We start from the raw sequence: 23,996 nt of genomic DNA on the forward strand, positions 1-23,996 counted from the left end.
AATTAGGGTTTGGAAAAGCATAAGAGAGCTGGAGATCCATCTGAACCCTCTGAACCATCTCTCCAAATGCAGGCTGACAGCCTCACATAACTGGGTTTTCCTGTTGAGTCCCCTGGCATTGCTGTGTGTATTCCTGGCTAGACATGCCACAAGTAAAACCTTGCCCATGTGAACAGAGTGGCTCTTCATGAAGTCTTAGCCAGGAAAGCAAACAAAACCGAAAGGCAAATGTTATCTGACCACTTCTAAGCTTCAAAAGCATTTAAGGTCAAGCTGTTATGTTGATATATAGATATATGTTAAAAAATAGCAGCACTTGGAAGCACTGAGCAAAGAAGCTTCCTGTGGTTTGTTTTTCTTTTTTTTCAGACTGGATTTCCTGTCAAGTACACCCAGAATGAGGAGAAGGGCACAATTGTGTGGATCAGGAGGAAGTCAGTCAAAGGTGACCCTGATGAGGACTGAATAGGTAGGAATTGTGGGTATGAACTGAACTCCAGGGCTCCTTTCCCAACATCAGCCTGGCATCAAAGGTGCTCCAAGCAGTCCATGGCACATATGATGTCTGTCATGCAGCTTTCTGAGACACAGGCATTTCCTCACAGGCACTTCCACAACATCTGTGCAACATGGACCTGCCCAGTATCTAATGTTATATATACATAACAGAGTAGGAGAGAGTGAAAAAAGCACAGTGAAATTAGTCACATGTGTTCAAATTGCCATGTCAAACTATAACCTGATGTAGATATTGAAGCTAATTATAGAAGTGTCTATTTTTTTAACCCACCTACTTGCTTTTTTTCTGTGCAAACTCACAATTCAGGCATTCTTTGCCCAATGAGGCATTATGCAACTTGTTAATTAAGGCAGGTAGAGATTTTGCAATCCTAAATTCTGTCTGAGAGGCTTTGCTATGATACAGGGCTCCTCTGGGCTCCTAAGGGCAAGCAACTGGCTTTTGCCATGTCAGAAGCTGACATTTGCCACCTTCCATGGGGAAGATCTCTTTTACAGCATTCCCATGGCAACAGGGGACTGATCTAATACATACACAGCCATCTGACCCACAGAAGCAGGAAAATCAATTTTGTCTGAACTCAAACTTTTCTGTATTAGTGCAAAGTCACTAAGGGGTGTGCTTTGCCTCTATTTGAGACTGGCAATTTCTGTTTCCAGAAAGACTGTGCAACTGATCTCAGGCATGAGAACATGTGCAACATTTGTCATAGAATCATGGAATCACAGAATTATAGAATCATAGAATTGATTGGATTGGAAGGAACCTTAAAGAGCATTCCATTCCAACCCCCCACCATGGGCAGGGACACTTTCCAGTAGACCAGATTGCTCAGGGCTCCATCCAACCCGGCCATGAATGCTTCCAAGGATGGAGTATCCACAGCCTCTCTGGGCAACCTGTTCCTCTCACAGGCACATCCACTCAAGAGCCTCTGAGAGGTCAGCTGAGCTGTCAGTGGCACTAATTCAGTGACAACAGCCCAGTTTCCAACCACAAACACTTGCAGCTGGCAGTAAGCTGCTTTGGGAAGGCAAGTGCCCTCCCTCACTGCTGCACCAAGCAGTCTCCACCCTCAGACCAAGCTCTGGGCAAAGCCCTCCTCACTTGTTACCTGTGCTCACAGACAGGGCTCACAAGCACCGACAGCAGCATAAATCCAGCGGCTCCCAGGGTGGGTAAGGTCTGCTGCTCTGCTCACATGGCACACGAGAGCAGAGCAGTGATCTGGCTGGGAAAAGACTGCTTCAGGCAGACAGTGGAGAGTCAGAGAGCTAGGGCAGCCAGCACTCCTCCAGAGTCTGCAGGGAACCTAGAGATGGGGACAATCTGATGTATTTGTGACCATGGGACTGCTGCCTTTCCCTGGAAAGACCTGTCTGCATGCCAGGCCTACCACAGCAGCAGACAAACTCACCCCTTAAAGTGTACAGCACTGCATTTGAAGGCTCTGTGGCCACCCAAAGTTGAGGATTCAGCCCTGAATACATAAACCTAGATGTTGCCTTGAAAATAAAATGACAATCTACCCACTTCTCAGGGAAGATGTGAGCTTTGCCATGACTGACAGCACTGTCTTATTAGAGGGCACTTTCCTCTCATTTTTAGCTAAGACTCAGCTCTGTCCCAAATGAGCTCTCCTCCTTGAAGGCTTATGGAGAATTCAGCTGGGAAACCTGTAAGGTTTCACCTCCAGCCTAGAAGTGCCAGAACTGAGACTGCACCAGGTCTGACAGCTCAGCAGGGAGCAAAAGCACTGAAAATCAGTTCCATGACTTTTCAGAAGCAGGCATGAAGGACATGTAATGTTTTAGGGTTGCTGTCAGAGGGGGAAAGGTTGCCTTCACGTCAACTTAATGCTGGAGAAGCCTGACTGGGTTTTACAGCTGCTCTCAGCACAGCACAAAGTCAGTGCTGCTCTGCCCAGGTGAGAGGTGGTTATTCATTCACCAAACTTCAAATGCTGCAGGAAAGTCATTTAGCACCTGAGCACACGTACATAAATCATCAGCCATGTTAAAGAGCATGAGGAGTTTTAAAAAGCACCTTGCCTCCTCCTTGGTGCACAGCAAAGGCAGCACCAGCCTTTGGAAAGAGAAGCATAGAAAGCAACAGCTGGTACAGGCATGGACTTAATTCTTGGCTACCAGCTTCAGCCCCAGGACTCCATCTTACTACATAGCCTATGGAAGCAGAAAGAAAAGAAAACCAAAGTTTTATCCCAGTTTTAATGATCTTTTCCTTCAAGTCATACTTGGGGGAAGCTTCAGACTGAAGGTAAAGAGCATGGAAAATGCATGGTACACCTTCAGGATAAGGTCCCCAGTGCATGCATCTTAATGACAGCCTGCTTTTGGCTTATCTGGCATTTAATAGCTGAGGTTACTCCTGCTGCATCTTCTGCACTGCAGAAAAAAAGGCTGGTCTGCAGAAATGAAGGTCACAGATATTTCTGTGATATAGCTAGCAGATATCTCTGACACTTAAAGCCTTGGTAGAGGTGAGTGGGGATGGCAGAGTTAAGGGAAACTACAGCATTACAACACTTTCCCTCATCCCACCCAGAAGTTATCAGCTAGAGTAGCCTTACAGCTCCCTTTGCCTGCAAGGAAAAGAAGCTCCACTAAAAGGAATATTTTTAACAAGGTCCAGCTGCTTTGGTGTTGTTCCCATGTTGGATAGCCTTGAAACAAAGTGCAAAGCCAGGCCCAAGAGAAAATTGTTCTGTCAGTGCACAGTCACAAAGACTCACTACTGAGAGCAGGGAATCCCCAAAAAGCCTTCTGCAGGTTTGAAATAAGTTATTCAAGAGAGAGAAAAAATGATTTTTCCATGCATCAATTCTCCTTGTTACATGAGAAAAAGGTGACAAATAAATCTCCATAATGGCACAACCACCTCCATAATGGTACCCCCTCTTTTACTAGAAAATCATCCCTACGGGCTCTGCTTTGCTGTTGGCTGAGAAGAAAACAATAGAGGCACAGTAGGATGTCCCTGCCACCCAGCTGGCTTGTGACTGACCAGGGCTATTGCAAAAGAGATGAGGGGGTCAGACTCAAATGGATCAAATCAAATCTTGCTTTTTCTTACTCAAGGCTACAAACCATTCTTATTCTGAGTGATGGAGAGCCTCCAGATGTCCAACTCTTTGGCTTCTTGGGAAAATTTTGCCTGTAGGAGCTCATTTTCCTACACAATTAAATTTATGCTCTTTTTAGTTTAGGTGTCATTCCCCTCTACAAATTTCAGAGGACTGAAGAGAAAGGAAGATGAAAATAGGATTAATCCCTTAGGCCAGGGAGGAAGCCATTAGTTCATTTTCAACCATGGTTGTGTGACAACTCTCTTGGCACTCACTTGGATGTGAGGAAGGTCTTCTAGACATAAAGCAAGAAGTGCTTTAAGCAGTTTTTAGCAGTGTCAGGTTAATGGTTGGACTCGATGATCTTAGATACCTTTTCCAACCTAAATAATTCCAACCTAAACAATGCTATGATTCTATGAGTGTAAGACTTTGTCATCTCTTACTGCAGCCCAGAAAACCCCAGCTCTTCCAGCTGGTAAACTGGCACTCATCCCCATACACAGAGAATATAAAGCACAGCAGCAAAGCAAACCCTTTCTGAGGGTAGATAAGGCTTTCCACACTTTTCTTTTTCCCCCTGTTATCACAATATCATAGAATACTGTGAATTGGAAGGGACCCACAAGGATCACGGGTCCAACTCTGAAACAAATGGCCCATAGAAGGATCAAACCCATAGGCTTGGTGTTATCAGTACCATGTTCTGACCAGCTGAGCCAATCTCAGTCGTGATAAAACCAACCCAGCATCTCATCTCCATGGCTTTCATGTTTGACATTAAGCATATATCTGCATACCTCAGCTGAAGAGAGGTTTTTCTTCCTGTCAGGCTGGCTATGTACATTAGCAAAGGAAAGCTTAACTGGGCCTTTACAGATCTTCATTTTTCTGTTACACTTGCAATATCACAAGTTTCATCACTAAACCAAAACCCAAGGCATTTCTTGTGGCATCCAAGCTGCAAATTGGAATGTCAAGTAAAATGAAGACTTATGGGGTTGTAATTCCCCAGGACAAAAGAGCAGCCGCTTCCATAAAGCACTTGTGTCAGCTCCATGGAAATCCATCCAGCAGGCTTAGCCTATGAAAGAAGGAATTTATAAGCTGGCGATGATTAAAAGCCAGAATTGTGAAAATGGCAAGCAGGCCTTGCTTAAAGGGCTAATTTGATCCAAGTCAATAATAGCATAGTTAATGGAAAGGCAGTGTGTATTCAATACATAATTTCATCCTCTCTCAAAAACGCAGGGATAAACTCCACCACAATCCTGGATATTCATTCTGATCACAAGTTGCAGATCTGTCACTTCACATCAGCACCTATTACCTCTCAGATTCCCTTCCAAGGAACATTTGGGGCCTTACACAGACCTGGTTAAGAGTGCAAAAAATGGGGAGAAATACAAAATTAATGTCCAAATTCTGCCTTTCTTATAGTCAGGTCTGATTTCAGCACTGAATAAAGGAGCAGAATCCGGCTTCGGGGGTCTCAAAAGTACCACAAGGCAAGGCAGCAGAACTGAACTGACTCTACCCCCTGCTAGTTTCCTTTGCATGTGACTCTGGTTATGCAGTGTTCCCCAAATAGAAGTTCATACCTTTTCACCTTCAGAGCTGGCCTATTTCTGCTCTCTGGTATTCAAAAATAAGTTTCTTTCCATCCCAGGAAGGAGCCATGCTATAAATATCACCATGCAAGTTTTCTAAGTCCTAACGGTTCTCACAGAAGGGTGCAGCTCCTTGTCCAGAAGTGACAAGGCTGGCTGAGTTCTGCAGTGCCTTTATTGATGCCCTTGTGCTGCTGTGGCTGCAGAGCAGGGATGGAGACATGGGCACCATTGCTGTAGCCATGGTGGTCTAGACACCAGCAGACTTAATCAGCACTATGAGGCCACACCAGGAGTCTTGGGTTCAGTTTTGGGCCCCTCATGACAAGAAAGACATTGAGGTGTTGGAGCACGTCCAGAGAAGGAACACAGACCTGGGGAAGGGTCTGGAGAACAAGTCTGATGAGGGAGCTGTGCAGAGGTTCAGCCTGGAGAGAAGGAGGCTCGGGAGGAACCTTCTCACTCTCTAGAATCACTGGAAGGAGGTTGTAGCAAAGTGGGGCTCTGTTTCTTCTCCCAAGGAACAAGTGACAGGATAAGAGGAAATGGTCTCAAGTTGCACCAGGAGATGTTTAAATTGTACATTAGGAAAATTTTCTTCCCTGGAAAGGTGGTCAAACATTGAAACAAGCTGCCCAGAAAAGTGGTGGAGTCATCCTCCCTGGAAGTGTTCAAAAGACATGTGGATGTCCTGGTTAGGGGAATGGTTATGGGGTGCACCTGGAAGCATTAGGTTAATGGTGCAACTCCATAAACTGAAGGGTCTTTTCCAAGCTTAATGATTCTATGAACTTTAATAAATTAGCTCAGACAGGAGGAGGGCTTGGTTGTGAAAAGTGCATCACCTCAGTGTTTTAACTGTGCCTTACATTGGGCCCTTCAAAAAAATAAAACACCAGTTTTCTCAAGAACCAGTTGAACCGATGGAAACATTCAAAATCATGTAAGAGGAGAGGGGGCCTGAAGGGGGCCCAGGGAATCAGCAGCAAGTCCAGGAGCACAGCAGAGGGCTCCTGACACCACACAGCACTGCAATAGTAGATCACATTTTTCTTGCCTTAAAGGAGCTTATTAAAATAATTTAGCAATACAAGCACTGTAGAAGCAGTGATGCAGGCATATATATGTGATTGTAGTCCCACTGGGGAGAGAGACCAGCTAACTGCTGCATGGCACCTCCACACTCTGAGACACACTGACAGTGCTATTTCAGCGGATTTCTAAATCACCTCCTTGTTTCAAACACTTTTCACATGAAACTAATCCCAGAAGTATCCATGAGCCAGGCCAGCCAAGAGGGATGTAGATCAGAGCAGATGATCAGGGTGGCTGAGGCTATTAGACACAACCAAGCCAGTAATGAGAGACTTTTATAAGGAACATTAGCCCTACATCCTTGCGATGTGAAAAGATTGAGGGGGAATTTCACACCCCACTTATTTCTCCTGAGAAAAATGTTTTCACCAGCAAACCCTTTCAGAAGCATCAAACCCTCCCACCAACATCTCAGCATGTGCTGCAGTGGCACAGCCTGTGACTCAGTGACAACCCCAGAGACTTGAAATCAGCTGCTGGATTAAACAGATTGTGTAGAAACACCAGGTTTGGGTAATCCCAAGAAATACAAGCGCCGTGACTGAAAAAAAAAATGTTCTCAGACTGTTAAATATTCAGCTGCTAGCTGGGGTTACTATGGAGAGAGGTGGCTCTGTTGGTAAGGAACACAGAGGGCAGGATTTAAAGAGCCTGTAAGGAGTGAACCAGTTTGGTCAAAAGTACATGTAAGTGTATTACACAAAAGTGTAAGGTGGACAAGTTCACAAGTTCAAGACCTTTCAGGCTGGTCATTTAATGAAGATGATGATATCTCCTTTGCCTTAGGTTTTCTGGCTCCTGTAAACAGCAGGCAGTTGGCTTTCAAAAGGAGAAGAAGAAATACTGAGAGAGGAAAAAAAATATTTTGTGAGTCAGCTATAAAGGAACATGAGGAGAGGGAGAAGAGTCAGGTGTCCCTGGGACCTCCTTGGACTCATTTACTTCTTATCTACAAGGGTGAAAACATAAGCAAGGAGAGCTGAGAGTTTCCTCAGCTGTCCAGAAATGACACGGGTGAAGGTCAAGCACGGTGCAGTCAATGTCTGTGGCCAGATAAGAGTTGTGCAGAGAGTCAGATAAAGGTGACGTTTCTTATCCAGTTATCAAGCAGTCTGGGAGTTTGACAGCCATGCCATGTGGCTGATATTAAAGGAGGGGACTCCCCACATCCCCTCCACACTGGCTGCTCACTTCTAGCTGATAATCTGTCCAGCCTAGGAGAAATACTGCTGCCTTTGCAGAGGCAGATTATTTTCCTCTGCTAAAAAAATACATAGAGCTAAAAACAAAAAATAAAAAAGCTAGTACAAACTGCCTCCAGAGCTGATTAAACTATTGAGCAAGCTTCAAAAGCAAGCAGTGCCCTACACACATTTAATCCATGAGCTCACCTAGGAAGCATCCCTTTGTTAGGCCAGTGACTACAGCCTGAGCAGGGAGAGGACACACCTCGGCCTTGACAGTGCAGTTTTGTAGGAGTAATTTGTTGATCTCGAAGCATGAAGCTGAGTTACTGGGGGTGTAGGAGGAATAAATGTTCTGCAGGAGCAGCCCAGCTCCGTCAGTTCGAATCAGTAAAACTCGGTTGCAGGCTCTCACCCGTTTTTCCTTCCTCACTGAAAACAGAAAAAAACCAAAGATGCTTTCCGTGACTGACAGCTGTGGAAAATAAAGTCGATTGTTTTGGCCACAGCGTGAGAATCGTCAGTGACTCAGCTCCCTGTCACTGTCCCCACGGCGGGTTTGTGTCGCTGCTGGTGAGAGGCGTCCAGCGAGGGGCAGACAGCGCAGGGCGCCCAGGGCTCTGGAGCACCCTGAGATGGACACAGAGCTGCCCACAGGAGCCCTGGAGATGTGCTCCCAGCGCTGTGTCCTGCACGTGTCCCTGCGTGCCAAGGGGACAGCCTGTGGCTCCCTCAGCTGTCCCCCAAAGCCAAGACTGAACAGAGGGCGGTGGGGGAGTGCAGCGTGCTATATTTGTGTCTGCACTGTTCCCCATGACAAAAGACTCATCAAGCACAGGCAGGAGGGTTCCACGTGAAGCCAAAAGAAAGGCTGGAGGTAATACTCAAAATTAATAGTTCTTGCTCATGCATACACGGGGAAGTGTTGTGCGCATGCTGCTGCATCACAGGAACCATGAATCTCCCCCAGCGATGCTCAAGAGAAAAACAGGGACTGAAACCTCTCCACAGGAGAAGTTCAGATGAAAATTTTCCATCTGTAAAGGTGGGAGCGTTCACCAGACTCCAGTTATTCCAAAAGCATTTAGGAAAGGACCAAAACTCTGGTGCTTGCCAGGAAAGAGGGCATTTACCTTTTTTCTAAAAGTGTCAAACTCATTTATGAAGAGTGGAATGAGGAAAAACAGCCATGGACAAACAGGAATGACTGGGAAGTGCACAAGCAAGATGTGAATCCTAGGAACAAACACAACCTTCTCATCACAGAGACTTAAATGCTTCCCATGTAGGAACTGATTTGATCCAACAGCTCCTCACAGTTTGTACAGACAGGAAAGACCTGTATTCAGTAATGCAGCAATATGGTTTTCCTATACCAGGGAAAAGGTCCATTAATCTTGGCATATTAATAAATGAGCAACTATTAGCAACAAATAGGCTGGAGATCAGATTTCAAGTGCAAGGAGGTGATGCTCAGAGCAGCTTTCTGATGCCAGAAATAGTAGAGGTCAGGAGAGGAAAAAAACCAAATCTGATGGACTTCCAGAGACATTTTGATAATAAGGGACAAACACGGGGAATTAGCATCCCCTGGGTGGAGAGAACACACAGCCACCTCTATTTCTGTCCAGGTGGGGTCTGCAGCAAGGAGCAGGGCTCTCAGTGCAGCTGCAAATGCCCATGCAAAGGGGCCATGCCTGGGGCAGCAGGGCACGCTGTGGCTGGGGAGGAGCTACCAGGCTGAAGTGCCCAGTGGCTTGGTGGGTGGGCTGGGGAGAGTCCTGACCTCTGTGTCTGCTGCATGGCTGACATCCCATCTGATCCTGTCCTGCCAAAAGGGGCAGTGCTGGAGCAGGAGCCACAGCTGGAGCACACGGATCTCTGTCCAGACACAGGTGACAATTGGGATGCTGCCAGCACTGCACTTCCTCACAAGGAAAACAGAATTACGTGGCAAGGCAGAAATCAAGTGAAGATCCTCTGGGTGTTTGGCCGCCATCTGGGAGACAGAAGCATTGTGAGCACACCTCAGTTTTTGAGCTGCACAAAGCAGCACAGAAATAGGTGCATGACCACTAGCCATGGAGTCTCAAACCCTAAAGGTCAGCAAGGACTCTTCCAGTGCAGGGCACAGCCACAGAGCAGGAAAAGCCCTGTCACTGGATGGAACAAGCTTGGAGAAGGTCCTCTCCTCTGCACTAGCACCTTGGCTCACTTGTCTCCAGCCCCATGTGGGTGAGGACAGGCTACTCTGGTCCTTGCCAGACCTGTGAAACTCACTCATCATCCTTCAATTTAAATAATGTCCTCAGAGTTGAGCAGGATGGAAAGAGGTCAGTTTTGATCATGTAGGCTTGGTGACTACCGTGTAAGCTGCAGCATAGTGGGTAGGACAGTCACTGAGACACCCAAGCTGTCTCTCAAAGAAGGGAGACCACTAAACATAGGTCTGCCCAGGAAATAACATGTGAAACGTGAGTTTGACCTCCTCCCAACTTGGAGTGAGTGACAGCTAAGCTTTGATGTACAGAACTAGTGTAATTTGGGTTGGAAGGACCTCAGGAGGTCCCCTGGTTAGTGCTGGGCTCACACTGACATTTGTCCAGGTAAATCACTGGCATGAATTTCTTCTGAATTCACAGGCAGCTTCTGTTTGATCAGACCTCTGCTTGGTGACAAATAACACACCCAGCAAAGAAAAAGACAAACAGCAGTCCTGGCCCTCACCATGCACTGAGCTTTGCCATTCAATGCTCTGCTCCCCTCGGACACAACTCCATCTCTGGGTGAAAGAGCTTTGGCTTCAGGAAAAGAAGGGGTTAACAAACCCTCCAGCAAATGAATCACCATTAGAAAAATCTGGACTGCTACTTTCTAGGATCTACAACCTTTAGCCAAGAGAGTCATATTGCTGGGAATTGGTCCCAGAGCGCTACAGTAGCCCAGACAGTGTGACTGAGTGCTGGCATGATGCCTGTCACACTGTGAGAGAACTTCTAATCCTGGGGTTTGGGGTTTTTTGGTTGATTGTTTTGTTGGGGTTTTTTTTGTTTTTTTTTTTTTTTTTTCTTGCTTGAAGGCTATTAGTTATTTTTATAGCGTTATTTTCAAGACAACAGGAATTGTCTAATTGGAGTTGTTTTGTTAAAAAATGGCTGAAGAGCTTCTTGAGAGACATCAGGAAATTCTGCAGAACAGTTAGCAAAGGCACAAATTCTGGAAAATTTAAATCCTGCCAGTACTATGGATGAAATCCCATGAACATAGCTACGTGCACATGGTTTTGCAGACCTTCCTTTTGTTCACAAAAATATCCCCCATCTGTGCTGTCCACAATGTTGCTGAGATACCTTGATAACCTTATCTGCAACAGTTCCTTCACCCAGAAAGACTTAAGTAATACACTGTCCAACAAATATTACTGGACAGGGAAGCAATCTACACTCAATCTTTACTTGAAGCTGCTTCAGTGTGACAGCAGTAGGTTTGAGAAGCTGGTGCCTGAAGGCTGGATATGGCCCCAGTTCACTCACAGAGCACACAGTGATGCTCAGTGCCACCCAGCAATGATGCCAAGAGGTGAGTTACAGCCAGCCCACCAACCAGGGCTGGAGGAGCCCACTGGCCCCCTGTTCATTTCATCCAATAATGCAAAAAATTTTTGGCATGTGAGCATCTTCTGGGTTACTTTTCTTCCTTTGACAACTTTTCAAACACAGCCACTGGATTGGCTTGCAAAATTAACACATAAGAACACAAATCTTTTCTTAGGATTTTTAAAACTTAACATGGTCTGTTAGTGGAAGAGCTGCAAGTTGTAAGACCAGTGTATGACTGCTTTATGAAATAGTCATTTGGAAATGCCTAATAAACAATTGGTTTTAATTTTAAACATCTGTATCTCTAACAATAAGAGCAGTTGACGTGGCCCTCCATGAGTTCCGGGCTCTGGCTTTAGTTGAGTAAGGACTGCAGCCTGAAAGCAACCTCTGGTGAAGTCTGCCCTGCTGCTTCACATGCTGTAATTCTAGCCCTCTGCGGCTTCTCCTGGCTGATTTTCCCCTGAAACTTGATCTTTCAACGGATCAAAGGAGCAAAAGAAGAAACAAGAAACTTTTGCAGTGAAACTTCAGCCATGGCATCTTGAGCTGTGTCTCCAGTGCAGTCGTCACTCCCGGCCACTGGCTGCTGCCTGTGGTGTGTGCTGGTGTTTCCAGCCTCATGTCCTCATCCTGCCAGCAGAGCTTGCCACAGCACAATCCTGTTTGGAGAAAAATAACCTGCAAAAGGGAAATCTTGCCCCTAATCACATGAGGAGTTTCAACACAAATTATGCTGACATGCAATGACTCTACAGATAAACCGACCTTCTGAGACAAACCAGTATAATCCCCAAATTTAACAAAGGACTCAGGAGATTAACGTCACCAGCAGAGTGAATCAATACACTATTTACAATTTGTCTGCTATATGGCATTAGGGACACTGTCTCCCTGCAAGGTGACTGTGCACCAGCCCCCCAGCCCTTAGTGGCAGTGTGTCCCCTGATAGGAGGGGGCTGCCACCAAATGCACCAACCCTCAGCTACCCAAGGGCAGCTTCCCTGGGCCCTCCACTGCATTTGCACACCTTCAGCATGGTGTTAGTAGCCCTCAGCTAGGGAAGAAACCTTCCTTCCCTGGGCATTTCTGCAGGGTGTGCAGAGAAATGGGGGTCCTGAAACCTGCCAGGTACCTGCACCCAGTTCAGGGGCCCAGCATAGACTCCTTTAAATGACTTTGGTCATCAGTTTCTTGTGATCAGATGGAAGAAATATGTCTGGCTTATTCCTTTGCCTAGTTTGTGAGATGTAAAATCACAGAAGTTTATGTTTCAAATACAAGCTTAGGCTAAGAAGAGTAAAAAGTGGCTGGAACCAATGCCTCAGAATACATATTACAACTGTGACAGTCTAAGAGTGCAAGTGAAACATCTTGCCATCCTTACTTAGCTGCTTCCCTGGAATGAAGAAGAATTAAGAGCATTTTTAGATGAAAAATGTGCAGAAGAATGGCTTTTTATTAAACCCAGAGGTACTGCTGGGAAAGACAGAGAATCCCTCAGGCATCAAAGCCCTTCTTCCAGTCTGAAATCTTCCCGGATGAATACAGGCTGATAACAGTTGCTCTAAATTTCACAAATTTCACACGATGGTGTTAAATCTGAGCCCACCCAAGAGGAGAGGCCACCGGTGTGTGGGAGCCAGGCCGGCTCTTAGCAGAGCTCAGGCATTAGGCACACCTTCGCTAAATTCCTGGCTGCAAGGTAATTACTACAATTTGCTTTCCTTGTCACCACTTGACTGGTATATGTGTGTGTCTGTGTGTCTTCTTCGAGCCTCTCATTTCAGTTAATCATTGGGAGTGTTTCAAGCGAAATGCAGCAATCACCGCCAATGCAAAGTGTTCTGTCACCATCAAGAAGGAATGAGCTCTCCAGCTGAAGGGGACAGCCTGGTTTGGGGACACTTCCATAAAGAGCAGACATGGGAGTGACACCCATCCTCCTGCCCATGGCCTCACCGTGGGAAGGTGTGTTGGGACACGCTGTCTCCTCCCAATCCAGTTTCCTCGTGCCTCTAGATGCCAACATTTTACTACCCCTTCAAGATGACTGCCAGAGAAAATGGAAATTAATTGTGAGGACTTTTAGAAAGCAGTATTTAGAAACTTGGAGATTCTTTCAGACACTCATGGTCGGTAGTTTTAAATCCCCCCAAAGATATCTATCTATCTTTGTCTTTCTGATGTTCTTACACTTGCACACCAGGCAGTGATTTTCCTCAAAATTTTCCAAGCTGATAATTTGTCAAAAATACAAAGTTCCCAAATACTCTTGTAAGAACCTTTAACGCAAAAGCCTGGGTTTTCTTATTTTTATACTTTTACACAGGTAGTGTGACTACATCTACCTTTGCACACATCTTATGAAAAACGCCTGGTCCAAAACTCTCTCTTTTCACGGGACGGGAAAGTTGCCTGCCAGCAGGAAGGGTCAGGCTGCTGCCATCAGACCCCAGACAATCCAGCAAAGTGGGATCCTGCAGTCCCGACTTGTGCTGCGGCACTCAGAGGGAAGAGCCCCACAGAGCAAGGGCTGTAGGCTCAAACTTCCTTCTATAAAAAGCCCACTGCACAAAAACTTAGGAGCAGAGAAAAGGCTTTTCCAGGACAGACACCTGGCAGATCCTTTCCCCCAACTCCCCATGCCCTGGGGACCCCCCACTGCCACCATCCTCCCCTCCCTGCAGCAGGGAGAGAAGGGGACATTCGCATGCAAATGAGGGTGATTTCCCACCAGGAAACCCACTTTGTTTCCAAATTCCTATCTCAAGCCCTACCACAGCAAGCTTTGAATGCAGAAGGGAATGAATGACCTAAAAGCAACGGAACTAAGCATTTAGCATGAAATCCCACCCACTGGTCCCCTTTACTGGAAAGCAAGATTTAGCAACACGGACAAAACCCACACAGACTGGCAAGTGAGGAGGGAAATGTACACACAGAGTTAGTTCGTGCTGTAGGCACCGATGATGTTCCTACTCTGCAGCTACAGTTCAGTGTAAGGTATCGCATCAGTGCCTCCGGCTTTAAGTCCCCTCTAACACCAACTTTTAGCACCAGTTTGATAATCATGTAAGAATGCAGATACGCCCGTAGCTGTTATTACACCGAATGGTATAAACTTCTGAGTTATGGATGGATAGTACACTGCTGACACACACACCTCTCACAGGTGACTTTCAAAGCCTCTCACTTCATGGCCCCTATGACAGAACTGGAGAGAGGTCTGTCCCGTGCAAGATGTGCATGGCTACAAAACTGAATTTACTTGTCTCCTACTTTTCACAGACTGGCTTACCACTGCCACTGGGAGCAAGCCTGAAAAAAAATGCTCTCAACAAAAACCAGGACAAATTCAAGGGAATAGGGTGGAAGAGGGAAGTGCAACTCATTCCTCTAGTAGCATTGAAGAAAATGTCCATCCATTACATCAGCTACTCAAATCATGCACTTAAAAACACAGAATCATGGAAACATAGGGCAGCTTGTGTTGGAAAGGACCTAAAATACCATCTAGTTCTGCAACCAAGGAATAAAATCTGTGAATGAATTACTGTTAGTGACACTGATTTCAGTAAAACGTTTGTGGAGTCCCTCAGAGTATTTTTTTAATTTCTCTTACAGCAGGAGTTTGTGTCAATTCTTTACTTGATGCCATGAGACATTACCTAGAGCAGAGACTAGACAGTGTTAAAGGAATAAAGTAGGTATTTATGTAAAAGGCCTTCAAAGGATACACCTTGGGCAGTACAAGAGCCTGGCCATGGCTACACCCAAGATGGATCATGGGTCACATGTTTTCACAGTTTTATAAGTTTTGGTCCATGTACACATTGGGGTTAATTGTCCAATTACATCTTCAGGTTGTGAAGTCCCATCCTCCCAGATTGCTCTCCTCAATTCGCTGTTGTTTATACTTTTGGGGCCTGAAGCTGCAATGGTGTCCTTGGTTCTCAGGCTGTCAAAGGATTGTTTTGTCTAACTAGACTGTGAGGAGAACTTGCTAATGAACTTTGTATGAAGTTCAGAGTTATATACAGTATATATACAGTTCATATATATACTTTTTATAAATATAATTTTAACTTAATATATACTGTTTTATATATTAATTTTGTATATTTATATTAAATTTTCTAAAATAATAAAAATTATAAAATAAAAATTAAAAAGGCAGTACAGAATCTGGAAAATATGAAAGTTAAAACTTAAGGCATCATACTGAGTTGTAAAAAAAGATTTGTAACCTGTCCAATACAATGTGAGGCAAATGGAGCTAAACTAATTTATTGTTGCAACTTTTTTTCAAGGGAATAGGAATAACAATAATAATTTCAAGGAATAACAAAGGCCGTTAAGAGGACATTGCTTTAAAGTCTGCAATTGCATTTGTGCAACACACCCCCTGGAGTGTGTTGAGTTACATAAGGGTTAAAAAAACTAGCAATCATAAAGAGCCTAATTCCAATGCATAACAAGTGCTTCAACAAACATTCTGCCAAAAGTACCAAGGAGATGTAATTACTTTTTTTCTCCCACCAAAGATGACTTATTCTGTGTTTGACATACCCTATGGAGTGTGCTTTCCAAACAGAGATTCTCTGTTTGATTATGCAGGGGCTACTTACAGCTGCTGCGGGTAAAAAGGGAAAAGAAGAGCATAAGGTGGTTCTGACCTTCCCTGGGTGGCTTCCTTTTCAGTCTACCCTGACAAGACACTCTGACACTGCCAGAGGGTTCAGCCTGGGAACCTTGTGGGAGTGCACAAGTGATCTCCTCACTTGAATGGAGAATAATGGAGATGATGAGTGTGGGCCTTTCAGCAAGGTTCCTCCACTTTTCCAGGGTTTGCTGCTAAGGATGTGACAGCACCATCACAGGGCTCTGGCTCACACGAAAAGAAACACGAAAAGAAGCTAAACTCACCTGGAACAGAATAAGGGAAGGTGCAACTTTTCCCAGCTGACGACATTAGTGTAGTGTATGGGCACAGTTAGCAAAAGCCTCTGTGCCCAGCAGTGTGCACAGCAACTGTGAGGTGAGTCGGTGGTTGACCTTCCTTTGATGCTCTGACTTGCGCAGTGTCACTGCTTCTCCTGCCAAAAGGTCACAGCAGACAGACTGGGATCGGACGAACGTGAATTAGGGGACCAGATGAAGATAAGCAAGGGGAGGTCTGGATGAAACCAATCCCCTGTGTGAATACAGGGTGTAGGTCGTCAGGCACCTGCCCTGAGCTCAGGTGCCTGCCTGGCCCCAAAGATGCAAGACCCCCTGCGTGCCCTTGGAAAGATGCAGCTGTGGGGTGGGGTTGCTCAGGGTGACACTTCTCCCACTGTGGGGTGTCAGCCTGGCCCTGTCCCAGTGTGAGTCAGGAAGGGTGGGATGTGCCACACCTTATGTTTCTCCTCCACCAAAGCAAGCCCAGCAACGTGACACAAAGTAAAGGAGTTATGTTAGAGTTCTGATCCCACCATGTGACCCCAATGGGTGGACTCCCACAGTGATCTCACCCTGACGGCTTACTCAGCTTCACAAGTAGCAGAGAAAGGTCATGCTCGGTTAAAACTGAAATGTGCTTTCTTCCAGCTTTTTCCCCTTGAGCCAGAGGCTGTATCCCTGACTTGGGCAAAGATCCAATTGGAAATAATGAATGTAATTACCTTGTAAGCACCTCAGTGGAAAATATTGGTATAGTTAATTATACAGGGATGCAATGCTAACCCATTTCCCAGTGTTTAAAATACAAATATTAATGCTTTCTCCTTTGGGGTTTTGAGAAGATTAGTTATTGCTGCAGTCTAACTGAATTGATAAGGTTTTCAGCTATTGGAATAGTTTTAATTAGAAGGTTTCCAGTGCAGGTTTAACATCACTGGCTGGCATCACATGTAAGAGTGTTACTCTGCACAAAGCTGGGGGTTTGAGTGCCCCTACAAGAAAGAGAGCCGCTTTGGCCATGGCCTTTTAAGCATCCAAAATTGAGATCTCTTTCAAAGGATGTTTGATGTTCTCAAATTGAAGGTAAGAAATTCACACATTGATTATCTAGAGAATTGAAATTTGAGTATCAGAATTGAGAAGGATATCCAAAACCTAGGACTTAGGTACCTTTCAAGAAATCCTGATTAAATTTGCTACATAAAAATGCCTCTGTCTTTTGTTAAAGATGGTAGGAAACAGTGTAATAAGCTCACAGCATGGACCAAGCCTGTACTCTAGTATTTCCACATTATGGCTGAATGACTTTCCAGGTGTTGAACAAGGAACCTGTTATTTCTAGATCAGTCTGTCTGAAAAACCCCATCACTTTCAGCACTCTCTGGGCAAGTGAGCAAAAGCCACTACATGTGTTTTGCTTGCCTTGGTATTTGTTAACATTTGCTAACATTTCTGAACTATCTGTACCCTAGAAGATATTCATAGGTCAAAACCAGAAAAAGCTTGACTCTCTTCTCACATCTCCTGAGATTTCTCTTGAAGGCGTCAGAGGAAGTTTTTCCAGGGAAAAAAAAAAATAGGAGACATCAGCACTTTGGGCACAGACCTTACTGTCCAGCAACAACCACATTTTGCACGAGGCCACCTCTTCCTGCCAAAAACTGCCACCACAGGCAGCAGCACAGGGCCCCGTGCACTGCCCACGCATGAAGAGGGAAGGGATAGTCACAACGCCCTGCTGGGGATCCCTCACATGGAGAGGCCCAGACTCGTTACCTTGCCACGGGAATTAATGAGGCCAGCAACAATGCATGGAGGCAGCTTTGGATTCTCCTGCTTCAACAGAGAGCAGTGTCTGCCCCCAGGCCCTGCTGCAGCAAGCAGGGCCATGCACTTCAAGCAAAAGGGAGATCACTAAATAAAAACTGCTTGTCTAAATACTTCCATGAAAAATAACCCGTAGAGCCTGTGCTGCTTTTCAGTTTTGTGCCTGTTTTCCTGCTACATCAGCTCACTGGGGAGCCCAAGCACAAGCCACAGAAGCTTCCCGTGCTCAACAGCAACAAGGATGGATTAGTCACCACCTTGACTTTTGAGTACACTTCCACATGCCACACACAGCAAAACTAAGGAAGCAGCTCCCCCAAAGGGAAAAAAAAACACCATCCTCTCAAAGCTGCCAGACAGGTATTTCACCCGGCAGAAAAAAACAAAAAGAAACAAAAATGAAATAAAAGCATGTGCAGGCAAAGGGGCAAACTCTGGTCTAGTTGAACACCATCCAGGTGTACTGCAGCAACCTGAGGACAGTCTCCATGAATCACAACACAGCTCTCACAATTGTCAGCATAGAATCTTTTAATACTTTACATAAAAAAACTGCATACACTATAGTTTTATGTAAACATCATATACAGCTCAGTTTTTGCCATGTCAGTTTATTAAAAACAGTCTCAGTACCACTGTTGAGGGAAGAGGGAGGAAAGTAAACAAACATAAATGGATACATTTGTTCTCTGAACCAGAGAAACAGAAAATTATTTTCACCCAGGCTGGCCACCTTGTGAAAATAAGTTTTAAATAAACCTTGATTCTTTAAACTGCCCTTTAATACTAAAGCCTGATGTATTCACTGCATAAGTAACAGTGCTTTCATCTTTTTCTTTTCCAAGGCAAAAATATACAGTGGTTTTATTTTGTCTTGTGTTGAAATCAGTTTTAAACAAGACCTGGATGAGGTTACTGAGTAAAATGTTTCCAATGCTACAGTGTTGTATGCAGATGATGAGTGCATTGAGTGTTTAATTTAAACATTAAAAAAACCCACCAAGTTGTGCAAAGTAACTTCTTTTGAAAATAAACTTTTAAATAAACCCAAATCAACACACTTGCAGGAGACAACATTAAAAGTAAGGAGCAGGCACCAAGATCATAATATGGCAATATCATCCCCTTGCTCATCCTGCCTCATCTGTCAGGAGGATGTCCAGCAAGCAGGACGATTCGGCTTTACTTTCCAGCCTGGTGGCTTCTGCAGCTGGAGTCAGTTCAAGGCTCCTGTTATCAGCAGGCATCAGTCACTCAGGGCAAGTTCCTTTGCACAACACAAGCCCCACCTGGGCACCCCCTCCCCACCTCACTTTAAATAAGCAGCCCCTGCACTACCCCAGTTTGCACAAGACAGAAAAGGTAACATATATACAGGCTTCGCTTGGGATGACCCTCCCCTCTCCTCCCAGTCTCCGTCTTCAGGGCACTAATTTCCACAGCAGGTCAGGCTCAGGCTGAAACACGTGAGGGAGAAGCGAGGATGCTGCAGGCAGCCTGGGAGAGGCAGCCCCTTTCCCCAGCTCGCCTGGGTGGAGGCACATGCAGGCAGGAGGCAGAAGTCCCTTCGAGCATCCCAGCTCCACCGCCCTCCTCTTGCAAAAGAGAGGAGGCTGCCCGGGAGCAGGGAGCAGCAGGTGTTGGCAAAGGGGCAGAACCGGGTGCAACGTTTGCTCAGTCCAGTCTCAGCAGCTTTTTGTTGTTGAGTCCGCAACTAACTCGCAGGGGTCGGTGGTAGGAGAAGGCTTCTCCCCACTTTATTCCCAAGACTCAGGGCATGCAATCCCCCCCTCCCTCCGTCCCCACGGCTGAGCAGGCACAACCCTTTTCGGCCGAGGCTCAAGGAGCGTGCTCCCTCCCTCAGCCCCCACCCCATCCACGGCCAGTCCCTAGCGGAGGGGACAGGCAGATGCCGTGTGCGTGTATAACCCAGCTCCTCTCCACCTGCCAACAGGTGACCCAGGCGCTGTGCCCAGCGCCGCGCTCCAGACACGCCCTATAGGACTTTGCAGCAGTTGATGCAGCCGTTCTGGGTGCCGTAGCGCTTCTGCAGGGCTGCCCGGGTGGCAGTCTCGAAGACCTCCCGGACACCCTCCTTGGTCTTGGCCGAGCACTCCAGGTAGTCGTAGGCCTGGATGCGGATGGCCATGGCCCGGCCGTCCTCGGTGCGCACCGGCTCCTGCTTCATGCGGGCCAGCTCGTTCCGCACGTGCTCGTCATTCCGCAGGTCCTTCTTGTTGGCCACCAGGATGATGGGGACGTTGGGGCAGAAGTGCTTGACTTCGGGCACCCACTTCTCCGGGATGTTCTCCAGCGAGTCCGGGCTGTCCACAGAGAAGCACATGAGGATGACATCGGTGTCCGGATAGGAAAGGGGACGCAGGCGGTCATAGTCCTCCTGGCCAGCCGTGTCCCACAGCGCCAGCTCCACCTGCTTGCCGTCCACCTCGATGTCGGCCACGTAGTTCTCGAAGACGGTGGGCACGTAGACCTCGGGAAACTCGTCCTTGCTGAAGACGATGAGGAGGCAAGTCTTGCCACAGGCACCGTCCCCCACCACTACCAGCTTCTTGCGGATGGCGGCCATGGCCAGGCTCGCCAAGCTGGCCTTGCCGTGCAGCAGGACGATGGCAGCGCCCTCCTCCCCGCGGCCGCCGCCTCCCGCTCCCTCTCGCTTCTCACAGGGCACCGTGGCGAGGCGGCCCGCGCAGGCAGGCGGGCGTGCCCTGCTCTCTTCGCGCACCGGCACCGCGCCTCTGTACCCTGCCTCCGGGGAGCGCTACGGCCGCAGGACAGCGACGCCGGCCCCAGAGCTCTGCGGTGGAAGCGGTGCCGCCGGCTCTCACCCTCACCGCAGACACCAGCATACGACCGGCCCCGCACAGCGACTGCCGCAAGCTGCGGCCCGGCGCCGCTATTTAAAGGCGCTCGCGACTTTCTTAATATAGCTGGCCAATGGGAAGCCAAGGAGTGAGGTCATCCCCGGCGGAGAGCGCTGCGATTGGCGGGCGGCCGCGGGCGGGAGGCGGGGCCCAGGCGGGCGGGGAGCGGCCGGGGCAGCCGCGGCGGCGGGCCCGGGGTCGCGGCGGGCGGAGCCGCGCTGGGGGCGGCGGGCGGCCCCCGGCCCCCGGCTGAGCCCTCCCGGCCCGCGGGAGCCCGGCTCGGCGCCGGGGCAGGGCCGGTCCCGCCGCAGACTCGCCCCTCGGGATGGCCGGTGCGAAGAGTCTGGGCGGGCAGCCGAGAAGAACGGGGAGCGCCGCTGCGTCCCAGGTGCTGCTTTTAAAGCCCGGGCGAAGTGAACAGAGAGGCGGCTGAATGAAATAAAACCGTCCGTTGGGTGCTACTGGAAAAGCGCTCGACTCCCTTAAAAAAATTCATCATGTTCGACTATCGCCAGCTCTTGGCCAAAAGGGAGCGGAGGAAGTGTAAATCGGGAGGAGCAGCAGGCTTGAACTGGACTGGGCTTTGGGTCTCGATTTACAGGGAGATCGCAAGTCACAGCAATAAAAAATGAACGTGGTGGATAAAGCGGCGCAAAGCGCTGCGGTGCGGGGCTGCTGGCAGGGCAGGGTGCGGGTCCCTCCATAGCAGCAGCTGGCTGCGCTGGGCGGCCGCAGTGGGCACACGGGCACCGCCGGCAGCGACGCGCTCGGTCCCTGTGCTGCTGTCGCTGCTCGGCCGGGTGGTGTCCCAAGCGTCTTCCCTGCCAGCTTCTCCACACGGACACTGTTCTGTGGCTACTGCCTCTAGGGGTTGGATCCGAAGTGTCCCGTTTTCTTAGCCAGCACCGGCATTAGTGAATAGAACAAAAAATGAGTGGTTTGTACAATACTGTTGTTTTTAAAAACTGTATTTTAAAATATCCACTTGGAGAGCGAATGCATCACGGAGTACATCGAATGGCCTGACAAGTTATATGCAGCGCTGTTACAAGAGGGGTGTGTGTCAATAGGGCAAAAGGTTCGCTTAATCCTAGGCATTGAAATAAAATTTATTTTCTGCGGGATTTTTGTAATATCCATTTCTCCCAGTCAAAAGAGCATGTCCCCAGATGCTGAAATTTATGCCTTGATCTTACAGGCGTTTGTACAGCATATTTTATGCGAACATAATTAATTCAAACCGATTTTTTAAAGAATCCAGCAATAAACTGTAGGCATAGACATGGATATTCTTCAGTACCTGTGGCCTTCGAGCAGGCCAAATTTCTGGCTTGCATCATCCCTTTAAATTTGCTGTCACGGCTCACAGGCCTAAATTCTTCACAAAACCGTGTGGACATCATCCCCCTGCTGCCATGTGCTCCCGGCGATGGCTCACTGGCAGGGTGTAGCTGTTTTCTGCCCAGCCCCGAGCACGCCAAGGCGTTCGGGAGGCGGGCAGGGCGCAGTTGGGGTGTTTCTCCCCGCACGGGGTCAGTCCCCAGCGGCCGCCGCTCCCCCGCGGCAGGGCCGTGCTGACGGCGGGGCCCCGGCGCCCTCTGGCGGCGGCTGTGCGCACTGCACCGCCCCGCGCCCGCTCCCCGCCGTCCGCAGCTGGAAAAACCCACGGCCGGCAAGATCCGCAGCTGGAAAGATCCTCCTCTGCGGCGCCTGCAGGAGAAGCTGCGAGTGCTTCATCCGGCCTGAGGGGTGCTGCTTAAATATGCTTCCGATTCCGCTTGTGTTTGAGTTTTGAATCGTGCCTGGGTCTTTGGTTTTGCCTTTTCAGGAGCAAAACGTTTCGTTAAATAGAAAAGGGAATAATGCGAATGAGCAGGTACGTGGGTTGACTCATCTGTGCTGTGCCACGGAAGGCAGGTAAATAAGCAGCTTATTCATTTCAAAGCACACTGGGCTCTGTTGTTGCCCAGAGTGCTGCTGGCAATTACCTGTGTGCCTCGAGTGTCTCACATACATACTGCTCAACTCTTTAAAGGCTTCAAAGCAAGGTGGCCTCATCCAAACTGTCTGCTGGTTCCAACTTCCAAACTGTGGAAAGGAATTGCTCCAGAAATGTCCTGCTAACCTAAGTTGAATCCATAGCATGAATTTTTCTTGTAATTGAGCAGTAGATATATATTTGCAGCAGCCAGTTATGGTCTGAGCTTTAACTGCTTCATTTTCAAGTGAAGTATCACATCTCTAGTCTTCCACACTGTTGCACTGAAGGCAAAGCACCTAATGTTTCATCTCTCACCTTGCAAGACAGACTTCAGCAAAGACTATGTGACTCCTTGACCAAGGGTTTCAAATGCTTTCTGAGTCTTTTTTTCCAGAAGCTTTATATCATGAGACTCATCCCTGTGACCAACTCAGGCTGAGATCACACTAATTTCTTTGTTCTGGGGTACACTCCAGCCACAGCCTCTAGAGGGAACATCTAAGTCACTGTGGTTATTACACATCTGTACTTAGCTAATGTATCCAGCTCGTGTATTTTAGGGACCAATTTTAACTTACGTTATAGCTTTTACATTTTCTGCATGAATCTGCATGATATGCTGAACTAAAGTTCTGTAGGCAAGCTGAATCTTCACTTCTAGTTGTCCCAAAATGTGCACTCTCTAAGCACAGCATTAGTCCTGCTGCACCACACACATCTGTATGATTGATGAAGAAAGCATGAAGTAGGAGAAGGAAGACACCACTTGTTTGCTTTTATTGCTTGTGCTGATGGTTTTGAGATTAAAACTCAGATTTTGGTTTTTTTCTTTATTTAATCCAAGCAGCATATTTTGTTAAGAAGACAATTCCTGCCAATTACTGGAGATTGTTTCCAGATTATATTTCCCCCCCTGCTCTTCTTGCTAAACAGATTTTCTAAAGGGCATGTCTGTAACTCAGATAATTCAAGTTCAAGCGTAAATCTGTACCAAAAGCATATAAAACCAGTGGGGAAGGCAATCTTTCTCCTTTTTGTCAGTAAGTGGGCAAGTAAGTACATTGCCTGCTGTGGCATAACATGCTGAGGGAGCCATGTGTCCTCTAGTGGCACACAGAGTCCTGCGTGCTGGCTTGTAACACTGGAATCGGGCACCCTGCAGTCCTCGTGCAGCAAAGCTTCTCAGCAGAGTGAGGAAGGCAAGAGGCAGTGAAACATGAGCAGGTCACAGGCTAGTGTGGAAAAGCTCTGAGTAGATGTGAGAGAAGG

The 23,996-nt window shown here is 47.4% G+C and overlaps 1 protein-coding gene across 1 annotated transcript; it reads right to left on the reverse strand.

The window, feature by feature from the left end:
* Window positions 1–18,377: 18,377 nt before the first annotated feature.
* RHOB (ras homolog family member B) lies at window positions 18,378–20,832 on the reverse strand. Its single transcript, XM_066314734.1, has one exon. The coding sequence runs from the start codon at window positions 20,449–20,451 to the stop codon at window positions 19,861–19,863; it is 591 nt and encodes a 196-aa protein (XP_066170831.1). The 5' UTR covers window positions 20,452–20,832; the 3' UTR covers window positions 18,378–19,860.
* Window positions 20,833–23,996: the final 3,164 nt, after the last annotated feature.

Source organism: Sylvia atricapilla, chromosome 3 (genome assembly GCF_009819655.1).
Source record: "Sylvia atricapilla isolate bSylAtr1 chromosome 3, bSylAtr1.pri, whole genome shotgun sequence".
In the NCBI taxonomy this organism is placed as follows: domain Eukaryota; kingdom Metazoa; phylum Chordata; class Aves; order Passeriformes; family Sylviidae; genus Sylvia; species Sylvia atricapilla.